General features: G+C 43.4%; 1 protein-coding gene across 1 annotated transcript in view; it reads right to left on the bottom strand.

The window, feature by feature from the left end:
- Positions 1-278: 278 nt before the first annotated feature.
- The window catches only part of LOC144783272 (solute carrier family 22 member 6-A-like), a 758,531-nt gene continuing 745,026 nt past the window's right edge, over positions 279-13,783 (bottom strand). Inside the window, exon 11 of the mRNA XM_078662336.1 lies at positions 279-376. Coding sequence (XP_078518462.1) covers positions 310-376 — 67 coding nt within the window. The 3' untranslated portion in view covers positions 279-309. The remainder of the gene's footprint in view (positions 377-13,783) is intronic.

Below are 13,783 nucleotides of genomic sequence, written 5' to 3'. Positions count from 1 at the left end.
TTTTTTAAACAGCCATGCATCATATTCATAAAGTCAACACATGGTGCAATGTGCTACTGCTAACACTGTCATCTGTGACATATTTAATCCATGAAGTCCACCAATACACAAACATCACATTAATTTTCATGAGCGTTGCAAGCTAAGACATCTTTGCTCCAGTGATCACCAATTGTGAGAGCTGAGTCCTGGGAGCTCTCCACTGCCCAGCTGCAAGCCCGGTCAGTGGTGAATACAACTGTTGACACACTCAGTTTTGTAAGAAATTCTTTATTTGGTCTTTGATTGGCTGACTGGTAGATGTGGTATTCAGAACTTGGTCTTCTTCAGATTTCTATCATTTCCATTCTTGCTTGGAATCAGCTTTGTTCTTGGCCTAAAGGAAAACATTTAGAAGAGAACTGAGGTACAGGTGTGATCAAGGCAAGCCTCGAAATAGTTACTTTTTGATTTCTTCAGTGTTGCTTGTTTCATTGATTATTTTCGAAAAAAATCCTTTACTCACTGGTGAGAAGACCCCTAACTAAAAATGCTGTGCAGTCATCCTCCAAAAACACAACAAGTGCTTAAAGAGGTATGATTAGAAAATTAAAACCTGTTCAGTGATATCAACTGATAATCGCACAACTGAATCTCTCGCTATAAAAATCCTTCAAGTGTTTTAAACAATATGTGTAGGAATGCAGTATTCAAAGATACTCAAAGAAATGGTGCTTAGTGCTTAAATGTGGTGACAATAAGTGCAGTGCAACAACATGAATATTCAAAAGAGGGAGATGATTCTCTCAGACATAATTCAAAAAGAACATTGACCAATAATTGTTCCTGAACAATAAATAATCAATATATGAGCCAAAGACCCTTCCTCTGTGGACATTTTGAACCTCAACAGATTCATGGAATAATCATCAGGATATATATGACTTAAATAGTGCTCTGGGAAACATGTCTACCATATCCTTCTATGTTTTTCGGTGAGGCTGCCCACCCTAACTATTTATGTGGGTGGAAAGAATGATAGATATTGCTAGTTACTGTTTAAATTACGGAATATTCGATCACATGATGTAATGCATTAGAATGCTACGGAATTGTATGGTAACCATGTAACATCATCAAAAGTGCTTACATTAACAAAACGGATATATTACTACATACAAAAGATACATGAACTTAGAGTCTGAATATTAAAATGGATTAAATAACATGCCAGCCTGTCCCACAAATGCAAACATTGAAGAATTACTGGGCAGAGAATCCAAGCTGATAGATATGGTATGAAGCGGTGTAACCCCGGACAAAAAATAGTTGCTATCCAAAAGGGAGAAAAGAGGTCCTAAAATGCCTAGTGATGGGCTTGGGAAAGGTAACGGGAAAGCACCAAGAGGAATCAAACAATGATGTAACAGTGAGTAATGCTACCGCAAGTATGTTTAAAGAGAACACAGTAGTGCTGAGATATGCACTGCATTAAATGGAAGCACCCGGGGCCAACAAACTCCGGCAGGTGAACAGGTAACCAAAATTGGGTATCAATAAATCTCATGGGCAACCACAACAGACATGCCGATTCTGGACCATTGTCTCATGGGGACCAATTCATGGAACACCAATGAACACTCCTTATTGACAAGATGAGCCTCTCTGATGCTCCATTGGTTGCCCTTTCTGTGCAGTGGAATTATTTATGGTAATTAACTATGATGCTCAATATATTGACCCTAATCTGCAGCAGAACGTCTATAGAGTACATTGAGGGTCCATCTCTGTAGTGGGACAATGGCCGCAATTGGTGAACCAATGGCTGACCCTATTCTGCAGGGGAACCCACCCTTGTGCACAAATGGGGGACTCATCTGTAGGAAACTCTTTTGTTTATGGTGAGATATGGGAAAGGAACCCTTGGCAGGTGAGAGATAAATCAATAAACGCTTTTTAGAGAGCACCATATTTTTCCAGATATCTTCTGGGATGGAGCAACCAATGAATGTAAGAAAATATACATCTTAAAGGTGGTCAATAGGGTATTTAATAGTGCGTCCAGACCTCATCCTCGTTTATTCCTTTGGCAAAGTCACATAGGCCTCACACAACTCTTGCAGGCCCTTTGAGATAACAATGGGGCAGCAGGAATCACACTCTCCTCACACGGCCAAGGCCTGGGCTAAAATGGGTATGGGGCACCAGGGCAGTGACTGACTCAAGCCTCCCCTGCTCTCGTGCAAGATGGGGTGGGGGGGGGGTAGTCACCTTCCCCAGGTGTCAGGCAAGGACTAGGGCAAACGAACTTGGGAGCAGAGCCAAAATAACCTTCTCAACTCTTGTGCAAGTCTGGGGGGCTGGGTGCAGCTGTCAAAATACCCTGCAGCAATTTTGGAAGTATTGTAATTTGTGACCTGCAGATTACACGACGGGCTCTACAAAGCATGTGCTCCATTAGTAATATGACTGTTTTTATATTTTAAAAGGATGTGAACTTACTGTACTTTTATGGTTGTTTTTGAATAATAACCGAATAAAGTGATTGAACTGAACTAGTGAGCTAACCAACACGTCATACAAATCTGAGGTCTACATGTTAGGCACACATCTCTGCAGGAGGCACGTTAATCGTTAAGATATTTAAGAATGTTTCAAACCTGTGATATTCAAGAATGTTTCAAACATTGATTCCTCCAAAGAGCTTTTTAAACACCTGAGCTATTGTACAAGCATAATACCATGAGATTTGCTTGATACTCGTGCCTTAACCTCTAATTAAATCATACGAAGCAGTTTGCTTATAACCAATTAACTAAACCAGAACAGTTTTACTCGTCGAGTCTTGGCAGCACGCATGTGCTGTCTCGAACCATGCTACATTCACTCTATGGGATTTGGCCATGCCCATTGGTTTTCATTGGTTCCTTTGTGTGCCTTTGTAAATGTCTTTCTATTGTGTGTTGAATCGGTGCCATTTGTCCCGCCTTTTGGTGTGTTTGTCACGCCCATTGCGATTGGCCCCTTTACAGTGGTCATTTCGCTTCAGGCCATTTATCTTACTTGCGTCGTACTATATTTTTTTTTAATTTGTTTCTGAGCAGAAAATGAGCGTTCGTGTTTTAAGTCGCTGTTGGTTTGTGGCCGTAACACAATGACTCAAGTGCTCCATTCCTAGGCTCTTTGTTTGGTTTACTTTTAATTTGGCGCTCTGCACCGTTGAGGGACTTTCAGCTGGATGACAACTAATTTTCAGGGATGTATATATCTCAACACCCAAACCCATAACTTTTTTCTACCCTCCACTTTAGTGCCCAAAATTGTTTGTGTTTCCTGTATCTGCTCACTTGAAATTATTTATTTCCTTTATAGCTTAGGCATGTGGCACATGCTGAAAGGAGATGACTACAAATCATTTGCCGGCAGCTGTCTGCATTGACAAGGTGAAACATCCTATAAAATATCAACATCATCAAAAATATTCGATGGATCATTTCCAATACAATGGGTGAGTTGCTTTATTTTTTCCTCCTTTGGTATATTATATCTGTTCCATTCTGAAAGTATTGTGGATATATTTTATACATATCTACTTTCTCTGTATGGATTTAAAAACATCATTTTTGTCACTGTTAGGTGAGCTATGCCTAGATGTCAGACTACTGCCCACAGACTACCACTTTATATTTTTACATTATGTTTAAAATAGTATGATGGCGTGTATGTTAATACTAAGTGTTACCATTGTGCAGGAGATGGCACACACCACTCAAAGCATTTCCTTGCACTTGAGCAGCACTTGCAATCTGTAGATAAGCATCCCTGTTTTAAAAAAAAATCTTTTTATTAACAAAGTCAAAAGAAAAAAGCATCTTGTGACATATGGTGCTTCCACATTTGTCATATATAAATTTCCGTACTATAAAATAATACATACAGAATAACCTTCAGGGATCACAGGGTCTCGGACGCTACTGTTACATCTCGGACATCTGGAGGAACACAGAGATCCCCCCGGTAACTATTCCAGGCTCCCCAAACCTTCTCGCACTTCACGGGGCAACCCCTAGCAACATAAACCGCTCTCTCTCTGTACATGCACCAATCTAGGTCTTCCATCCATTTCTCGATCCGGGGTGTCTGACTGGCACCCCACAACTGAGCAATGTTACGTTTAGCAATCAAGCAGCCCTGTTTTACAACTTGGATGCAGGTTCCTTTTGGGGACCAGATATTAGTTGGCAGAGCAGTCACTTAACTAATTGAACACAGTCTCTGAAGACTTTATCCTGTTTAACAACTGGGTCCATGTAGGGCAGAGCTAGAAAGGTGCTCTTTCCTTTTTTGATGAGCAGGAGATCGAAAAGTGAATTAGTATCCTTTGCAGCTGGACTATATTTGGCTACACCCTCTTAACTAGGAGATTGATCTTCTGAAACTGCTTCTTTCTCTATCACAGTACCAGAAATTGACATTTTCTTTCTCCACTATAATATCACCTGGGCCCCGTGACCACTCGCCATAAGCAAACTGTTGGAAGCTAATGGACTTGTTCCATTTTGAAGGCAGCACCCTCTTTGTTTAAAGATCCTAATCTATGGTTTTGTTATCTTTCAGAGTTTATGAAATCTGTATACAAGGCCAAAAGCTGGCGAACCATGAACATCAAAAAGATGCAGTGAGAACTTGCCATAAACATCTGCTTTGTCAGAAGAGAACTGAAGAAACCAGCAAACCTAGAAGCAAACAACGAAGTGCCATTTCGTGTCTACTTTTACTATTCCATTTATGGTAGCCTGAGCCCTTTTGGGATCAGGTATGTGTTTAAGCTCAATACAATTGCATTTAGAAGTCATTTTGGATCAATTTTATTTCAACCTGTGTTTTATTTAGTCTTTTCCCACAGATCACAATATGAGAAAAGTCAGGTAATGTCTTATATACAAATGATGGCAATCTCTACTGAATATTGTAGGAGAGTAGGGTCTGCTTCCTATGGTTACCCCCACTTTTTGCTGTGATTCTCTGGTTTTTCGACTTTAATCTGGCTGCGGCCCTGCTAATCAGGCCCACAGCCTAGCTGTTCTCTCTCTAAATTGATACCATGTACTGTAGGTACATACCAGATTGGTTACTGGGTCACCCTTGTGTGCCCCTGTATAGTGTACCCTAAGTACCCAGGGCATAAGTGCACCCTAGGCCTACCAGGGGCTGCAGCATGTATTGTGCCACCCATGGTTTGCCTTCCAAACTGACACCACAGGTCTGTTCACACATCCTGGGTAAGGTGGTGTAATCACCCCTTACTTAGATATAGTATACCTATATCTATATACATATATAGACACATATGCACCCATAAGTCACTCCTATGGCAGGCCTTGACAATCCTGGAGGCAGGGTGCTTGGTTTTAAGTGAGAGGGTGCCCTAGCATGAGCTGAGCCCCTTTTCAGCTTTCGGAACCATCTCCTTATAGCTGTTCTATGATATAGCCATACCATATACTCTTAAGTGCATTATAATCCTCGCGGTTAATGCTAACTTTGGTTTGGCTTTATCAAAACATGTTGTGTAAGGTGTCAAACCCTCCTGGCGGCGGGGGTAGCATTCCACCCTTCTAGAGGGAGAAGAGATGTAGTTACTGGTAAACCTGGTTAAAGTTAAACAGAGCCTCAGCATCACAAAATGGATGCTGTTGCCACAGACACAAGTCTGCCCTCCTGCTGCTGGACGAAACTCCGGCAGGCGAGGCCTGAGACAGGCTTTTGTGTATTGGGGCAGGGAGGGCTGCATTCAGTGAATGCTATCCAGACACTGCCTAGGTGCTCCATACATTTACCAGTTCAAATCGGTTGTGAGTGCCCCAGCTCTGGCGCGAAACTGGACAAAGGGAAAGGGGTGTAACCACCCCCTTCCAAGGTCCACCCATAGGAGGGACCTTAAAGGTAGTCCAGCCCCTAAACTTAGTATAAGTATAGGATCCCAGTCCCTAGGACTTTAGATTACCCTGGATGAAACTCTGAAACATAAATCCTGGACCTTTGACATTCCATTTCGACTGGAAGACGGAAGACATCTCCCTTGTGGTCAAGGAGTGATCACCCTGTTCAAGCAGGCACCAACAGCAACTTTGCTGGTCTGCATTTTCGAGGCTCCTGCCGGATCCCGAAGAATCTACGACACAGGACAGAGACTTCCAGACTTAACTGACCCCGACCTTCTCTCACAGCTAAGCTGAGACCCGTGGCAGACATGAGAGACGTAGGACCGGAACTCCTGGACATCCTGCATTTTGCTACCTGCACTAACTTCCCGAGGTGTCCCGAAATTGTGCATTGGGGTGCCTAAAGCCCCAGCCCTGAGTACCATTTGCACCAGCGCTCAGAGGCCCACTCTCCACGAGTGTCCCGTGGGCCCTGCTTTTGCATTTCAGCTTGACGCGTTTTCCCGGTTCCTAGTCCGTTGGCTAGTGAGCCCCCCGAAGACTTACTTTTAAATCTAACTTGCTTTCCTGGTTGCTCCAGGCTTGCTCCTGCTTTTCTACAAAGGAGAAGTGCCCCAGACCTTGCTGGTCTGCAACGAAGCCAATCTCGATTTCCTGCGTGGATTGCGTTTGCCAAGGCTTGTAGGGTCCAATCTAGATACCGACACCGCAATAAACGAGATACTTAGTGGGACAGCTTGAATCCAGCTCCTGGACCTCGTGGCTGAAGAGACAAACTTCACCTTTTCACCTGAAATCACCCGACATTGGCTGGCAGCTTCCCATCGCCATCCTGGTCACTGGCAAGTGACCCAGACTCTGTCCCTTCTGCTTTCAGGTTCTTCAGATCTTCAATCCACCCTTGGACACACCCGGAAACTTTTCCTTTGGACGCATGCAGCACTTCTTTGCAGCTCTCCATTGAAATTGACGACAATCAAAAGACACCTATGCACCCGGCTTCCGTGGGTGAGGTAACACGAGTACTCTGGTAGTCTCGAGGGTATTGACCCTCCTAGTGTATAAGTCTAAAAGGGTTCAATCGTAGTTCATTTAGAAGTGTCCTTAAATTGTAAATTTGTAACTTGTTTGTCTCCCATAAAAAGTCAATGGTAACCCGCGGCTGTGTTTAGACACTGCACGCGTCTCCTGTGGGCCAGCTTCTTCCTAACTCTTGGTTGTTCCTAGAAGCCCCAGCGATTCTACAGGCCCCAGGCCTGCTTTCTATCTCAGACGTGGTTCTTATACCACTATTTTAGTTTATGGTTTGTGAGGCCCCTAGGGCAAACCGTATACTGTGCAACTTATCGTATGCTGATTAAGTTCCGTGTATTGTACTTTTACCTCTGACCTCATAAAGAATTCAGAGGGGTTGTGTTTAGAATAAATACATATATATTTGATATATACCTTGTGTGGTGTGCTTTCATTTGGTACTCAAGGGATTATAATTGGTAAAACAACTCGCTTAATCCGCTCTCTGAAGTCTTAGCCTGAAGACTGCTCGTCACGGATGTATGACGTTTCAACGCATGCTTTTACAACGCATGCCATTATTACGCAGGTTTTACAACGCAAGTCGTTACAACGACTTGCGTTGGGGGGACGCTGGATAGTGAATAGTTTAATTTTCTATTCCAACTCCAGTCCCCGTGGATAGTAGGGAAGGTGTTGGATAGTAATTAAACTATTCCCTATCCTAGAGCGCCCCCCAGTGCAATGCGTTGTAATAACTTGCGTTGTAAAAGTTGCATCGTAATGGTAGTGCGTTGTAAAAGTTGCGTTGTAAAGGATGTTCCCCCTTGTCACAGCTACCTCTAAGATAGCTTTCTATAAGGTTGACTTTACAACCACCATCAATAAGGGTCGATTAGACTGGTGCAAGGTGCTCACTAGAACTAGTGGACATCATATGCCAGGCTAACTTCTCACAAATATGAGAGAGTACCACAAGTCAAGAGCCATCTTTTGAATACAAAAGGGGGAGATTTAGAAAATCTCCATGCAGCGCATCACCCCCCCTTTTCAAAACTGCGCTGCGTGACAGGGAGGGAGTAGGAGAGTGCCATATTTTAAAAAATATGGCTATCTCCTCCCCTTGCTCTGGTGCTGATTTCAGCTGCAGTGCGCCATGCACAGACCTTAGCGCTGTAGCGCTAGGGTGTGTGCATGAGTATAGCATAGGTTTTGTACAGGAAGGGTACTCTTCCTGTACAAAATACTATGCTAGGCTTGATGCAAAGCTTTTCCCACTTTGCATACGTGCTGCCCAGTGCAGCAGGCATGCAAAGTCGGAAAAGGAAGGATAAATAAAAGCATTTTCCCTTCCTTTTGCCTAGTTTAAATGGGTTTACTCATGCTAAACCCAATCTACTGTTTTTAGTAAATTGGGTTTAGCATGAGAAAACATGGGTGGTTGCAAGGGAACGCCCATGCACCACCCATGGTACGCTCCCATGGCGCAAAGTAATGCAAAGCATTGCAATGCACTGCTTTGCATTACTTTTCTGTTCTTTACAGTGCTGAATAAGTTTAGTGCTGGAAAGTTAATTAGGAAAAAAAGATTTTGCGTCATTTTTGTGACCTTAGCACAGTGCAAAATCTTAATAAACTCCCCCAAAGTGTGTTGTATTCTTGCTAATTCCTACTTCTGATTGTTTATATTTTACCTTACTAGTTACCTAGAATTCATTGGACTGTATAACCAAGGTACATGTATTACATTCTAGTACAATTCCCTATTTTACAGGATGGTACATAGGTCATGCACCTCAGAGTACTTGTTTAGCAATAGATTAGTTGATCTAACTACTTGATGGACCCTGGATTTGAGAAGGTGTGGCCATAGAATGTTCTCATGTCATAGAATCTTCAATGAGTATTAAAGCCCTCACTCAATAATAACTCATTCATTAGTTGCCGGCAGCCATCAAAATGTTTCCTGGAATGACCCAGGAGCAATTCACGCTCCCCTGCAGTTGTCAAGAAGTCATCCTAGAGTAGCCACACTCATTCTAAAGCTTTCATGAAATCATCCTAGAGTAATCCATACTCGCGCTATAGTTGTCATGGAGTCATCCTGGAGTAATTCACAGTCACCAAAAAGTTGTCCTGGAAGCATCCTAGAGTAATCCTCAGTCATTGTGAAGTTGTCATGGAATCATCCTGTAGTAATTAACACTTATCCTGTAGTTGTCAGTTGGTGCTCCTTGAGTAGTAAAAGATCATCATACATGTTCAATTGAAGTGATCAGGACACCATCCCACAGTAGTTTTAGTGATGACTCTAGGAGTCATCTCATTTAAATATTCTGCCCTATAGGCATACTTCAGAATGACTTGGGATAACTTCCCCAGATAATTACAGGAATAGCTTGGCCGAAATCATCAGATGACTTCAGAATGGATCTAGGATGATCTTCCTTTTTGACTTGGGTAGGTGACCAGCCAGAGTTGTGTTGCAAGAGAGACAGGAACTAAATATCAGGACAGGAACGCTTAAAAAACAAAGCTCCGCTTTGATAGGTAGCTATTAAATGCCTTTCTCGAATTCCATTTTGATTGGAAAAGATGCTGTCTGTCTGCCCCGGAGTACCAGGGCTGAAGACCAAGCAAGGGAACTACGCCATAGCAGGCTTCCCACAAGTGTTGGGGGCAATTTATGTCCCCTGCCGACACTGCACACAATCACCGCAACAGAAACCACACACATTCCATCAATGTGCAGGCAAAATTGGACCACCGGGGCCTGTTCACCAATGTAGTTGCAAACTTCCCAAGCACCCCAGCCCTGGTCCCCAGACTGGTCCACCACCCAGCGATGACTGCCCGACCCTGCACACCCAGGCCTCACTGCTCACCTGCCGACACCGGCGTGTCTCCAAGTGGGCCTACCACATGCTGGTGCAACCTCCTCAGCTGATAGCTGGATTCTGCGCCACAGGCCCCCAGCGCACCTTGCTGCACCGCGGAGTCATGTCTGTGCAGCCTGATGCCTTTGGCGTACACGGGGTCCAGCTGAGCTCACAATTCAAATAGAATCTTGATTGGCAGGACGGCGTATCGAGGCCTATACATTTTCGTGGGCTGCACACCCGCTCAGCTCTGGTGCCACCAACTCTGTGCACCGCAAGTCACCGTCTCGTGGCGGTAGGCCCGTGCCGGCCAAAGTGCCTTGGCTGCCACCAACTCTGTGCACCGCAAGTCATGGGCTCTTTATGATTGAGTTGCATGGTGTGGATGCCATCATGTCACTTCCAGCAGTGGGGAATGTGATGTGGTAGGGCCCTAGGCCCTCATGCATAAATAATGACCACATGGACACTCTCCGATAGATAGTGGCAATGACCTCAAGCGCGTGCGCTCGGTCCGTTTTATTGGCAGGGTCACATGTCCTGTGACGCCTGTGCTGGATGGGTGTGGTGTGGGTGTAAACCAGCCCTCAGGTAGTTGCTCTAGCATGCTGACAACTAGATCTGTGATCAGCAGTTCACGACAGGGAAGACCTGGGACATGTAGCGTAGTCAGTCAGTCAGTCAAAGTACTTTATTCGGTTCATAACAAAAACCATAAAAGTATGCTGAACAATTTATGTCAAGGCCAAAGTTATTATCAAAACACAGTAAAAATACAAAACAGAGATGCAAGCTAAATATATTTACAGTACCTATAATCAATTCATTTAAACATCTTTTAAAATCAGAAAAACATTAAAAGAATATCCTCAGTCACAATTCAGATCATCAAATATATCACAATAGCTAATCCCATTTAATTTTCTTCTTTAGTCTTACAGCCACAGTAAGGAAATTAGCAATGTTAAAAATCTCCCATACATTAGAAAGTAGCTGCAAGTAGTAAAGGGCTGGTTTAACTTGTGTAAAACCTTTGTGTTTTAAGAGAGGAATAATAAAATGCTTTCGAATTGGAAGAAAATGTTCGCAAAAGAAAATAAAGTGCATTGTGCCTTTAGTGGAGAAGCCATCACAAGAGAAAATCCCCAAGTCTTCCTCCCTTTTCCACCCTGATGATCCAGTAAGGAGGAGATGAAATTGATTCAACCTGAATCTAGTTAATAAAAAACGATGGTTAGAATTATTTACAATGATCAGGTATGGTTCAATGGCTCGTGAAGTTTTTAGCAATTGGTGAGACCTTACCGTCCGTTTGACCAGCTCTCTATCCTCTCTGGCTAAGCTGGCCGTTAACTTATAGGCGTCCTTAACCCACCTGATGTCCCCCTTCACCAACTTATCAGGCGAGTTAAACAAATCTGGTCGACCCAGTTTAATAGATAGCTTTTTGGCATAACTCAGCCAGGGGATACGGTAGCCAAGATCAAGTGCTGGACAATCTCTAAGGATTTCCTGATTTAATTCCAGCTCGGGGTTTAGCCAGATAGAATTCCATTTTATAAGTGGGGCGATGGCTATACGGTCTTCCGGAAAACCAACTCCACACTCTTGATGAACTATAAAACCTGAAGTGGATTGAGGAACAGATAAAATGGTTTTCAGGAACTTATCCTCTGCCACTTGAATGGCCTTAACATTCTTAAAACCCCAGAGGTTTGCCCCGTACATTGCTAAGGAGACACATTTAGCATCATATATCTTTAATAGTGCTTGAAATGGTTTTACTCCCAATTTGCGTGCAAAACCCAAAACAGCTCAAATGGATCTAGCCAGTACATTTCGTTTAGCTGTTATTTGGGGAGACCAAGTACCCTTGTCATCGAAAATAACGCCTAGGTATGGGAAAGTGGATACCCTAGACAACACGTCTCCATCACAATGCAAGGTTTTTTCCCTTTTCACTTTAATGCCAATCATGATAATGTGTGATTTAGTAAAATTGACACTGAGGTCTATAGATTTCATAAAAATAGAGAATGAGGTTAAAAGGCTTTGCAACCCTACCGCTGTGCGTGCTAAAAGGGCGGCATCATCCGCATAGAGCAATGCCGGGATTAATCGTTTACCAACCCTGGGTATGTCTTTGCAAGCCTCCGACAAAACTGAACCAAGGTCATTAATATACAGGGTAAAAGGCAGGGGGGCGAGAATGCACCCCTGCCTCACACCATTAACAATACGAATCTTCCCTGTGCAATTGCCCCTTCGGTCGTATCTCACTGTGGCAGATAAGTGCCTGTGCAGGTCAGCGAGGAAGTACACAATGTTTTTATCCACGCCCAAGTGAAGGAGCATCACCCATAATTTGGACCTATTCACACGGTCAAAGGCCGAGGAAAGGTCCATAAAAGCTAAATATAGGGAGCCCTTTTTGGCGATTGTGTTCTTTCCAATCAATAATTGTGGGTTGAGACTTTGGTCGATAGTGCCCCAACCTTTTCTGAAGCCAAATTGCAGGGCAGAGAGGGTATTAGTTTCTTCCAACCACACTGTGAGCTTGCTTAAAACCACCCTACCAAGCACCTTTACAGCGGAGTCGATGAGGGAAATGGGTCGGTAACAACTGGGATCCCCTCTATTACCCTCTTTAAAAATAGGACTATCACCGATTCAAACCAGGCACCTGGCAAACCTGATTTGCACGTCTTGTTAGAAATATTACACAAAACCTTTGACCATGTCTTGACATCCGCTTTAAAAAGATTGGCTGGAACGCCGTCTGGTCCGGGAGCCTTGTTACAGGTCATCTGACTAATGGCATCTGCCACCTCTGACTCAGTAATCGATAAGGTATAAGAGTCATACATGGATATGGGATGAGCCAACCCTCCAGAGTCTGCTCCTTCATATACCAATTTAAAATGGGAGCACCAAACTTGTTCCTGGATATTACAGTCTAGTTGACTGTTATATGAGTCCTGAAAAAAAGGTTTGTTTACCACTGCCCAAAATTTGGAGCTATTTTTAAGGACATCAATGGAGGTTAGCTCGTCCCACACATCTCCTCTGATTTCTCGTCTTCTATTCTCCAGGGCTACTTTATAGGCTTTCCTTAGGGCTGGCACTATCAACTTATCCACCGGATTTTGTTTCAGAGCCACCAACAATTTCCGATGAGCCAATGAGCAGTTGTGATCAAACCACCCCTCCCCTACTAGATCTTGCGCCCTGCCCTGCCGTTTGAGATCGCTGGCAACCTGTGAGCAAATTTTAATGTAAGCCTCTAAGACCTCCTTCTCCCCTGCATGCTCATTCAAACAAATGCGCATTTCATCTCCAACCTTTGTTAAAAGGTTAGATTGAAAATCCTCAGGAACTAGTCGGCACCACCTAATTCTACGAGCCTGGTCTGTAGGCCGGATGTCTAGTTTGTCTGTTTCCCTGTTACAAACAGCATGTTTCTTGACCACATCCATCAAGCTCAAGACCACTGGGTTATGGTCACTGAATGAGGACCAAAATGCAGTATATCCACATACCTTGGGACCCAACATCGAACTAATGAAAATATAATCCCTAGTAGATGATGTGCCATTCCCTTTGAATGTTGGTGCAGCCCTTTTCAATTTACAAGGATGTATTAAACCATTTTCAACCATTAATACTTCCAAAAATTCTCCTTGCGGAGAATGCTCAAAGTGGTTGTCCCCCTGGTCTGGTGGGCCTAAGCTATCCATAACCTGACAGTTCTTAGGGCAGCCATGCACGTTGAAATCTCCTAAAACGATAACTGAGTAAAGGTCTATATTGTCTTCTCTATATATGTCAAGGAAGTGATTCAGGCTAGCAAGGTGTTCTGTGGCAGTAACTCTATCAAATGAGTTATAAAAATTAATAATCAAAATGGTACCCACATAGGTGGAAGCAATTTGAACTACCAAACAGTATGGTGAACCTGTGTCCAAT

The sequence above is a fragment of the Lissotriton helveticus genome, chromosome 9, assembly GCF_964261635.1.
Source record: "Lissotriton helveticus chromosome 9, aLisHel1.1, whole genome shotgun sequence".
NCBI classification, from domain to species: Eukaryota; Metazoa; Chordata; class Amphibia; order Caudata; family Salamandridae; genus Lissotriton; species Lissotriton helveticus.
Note: the sequence above shows the minus strand (reverse complement) of the source record. Positions and strands in the feature narration are given on the sequence as shown.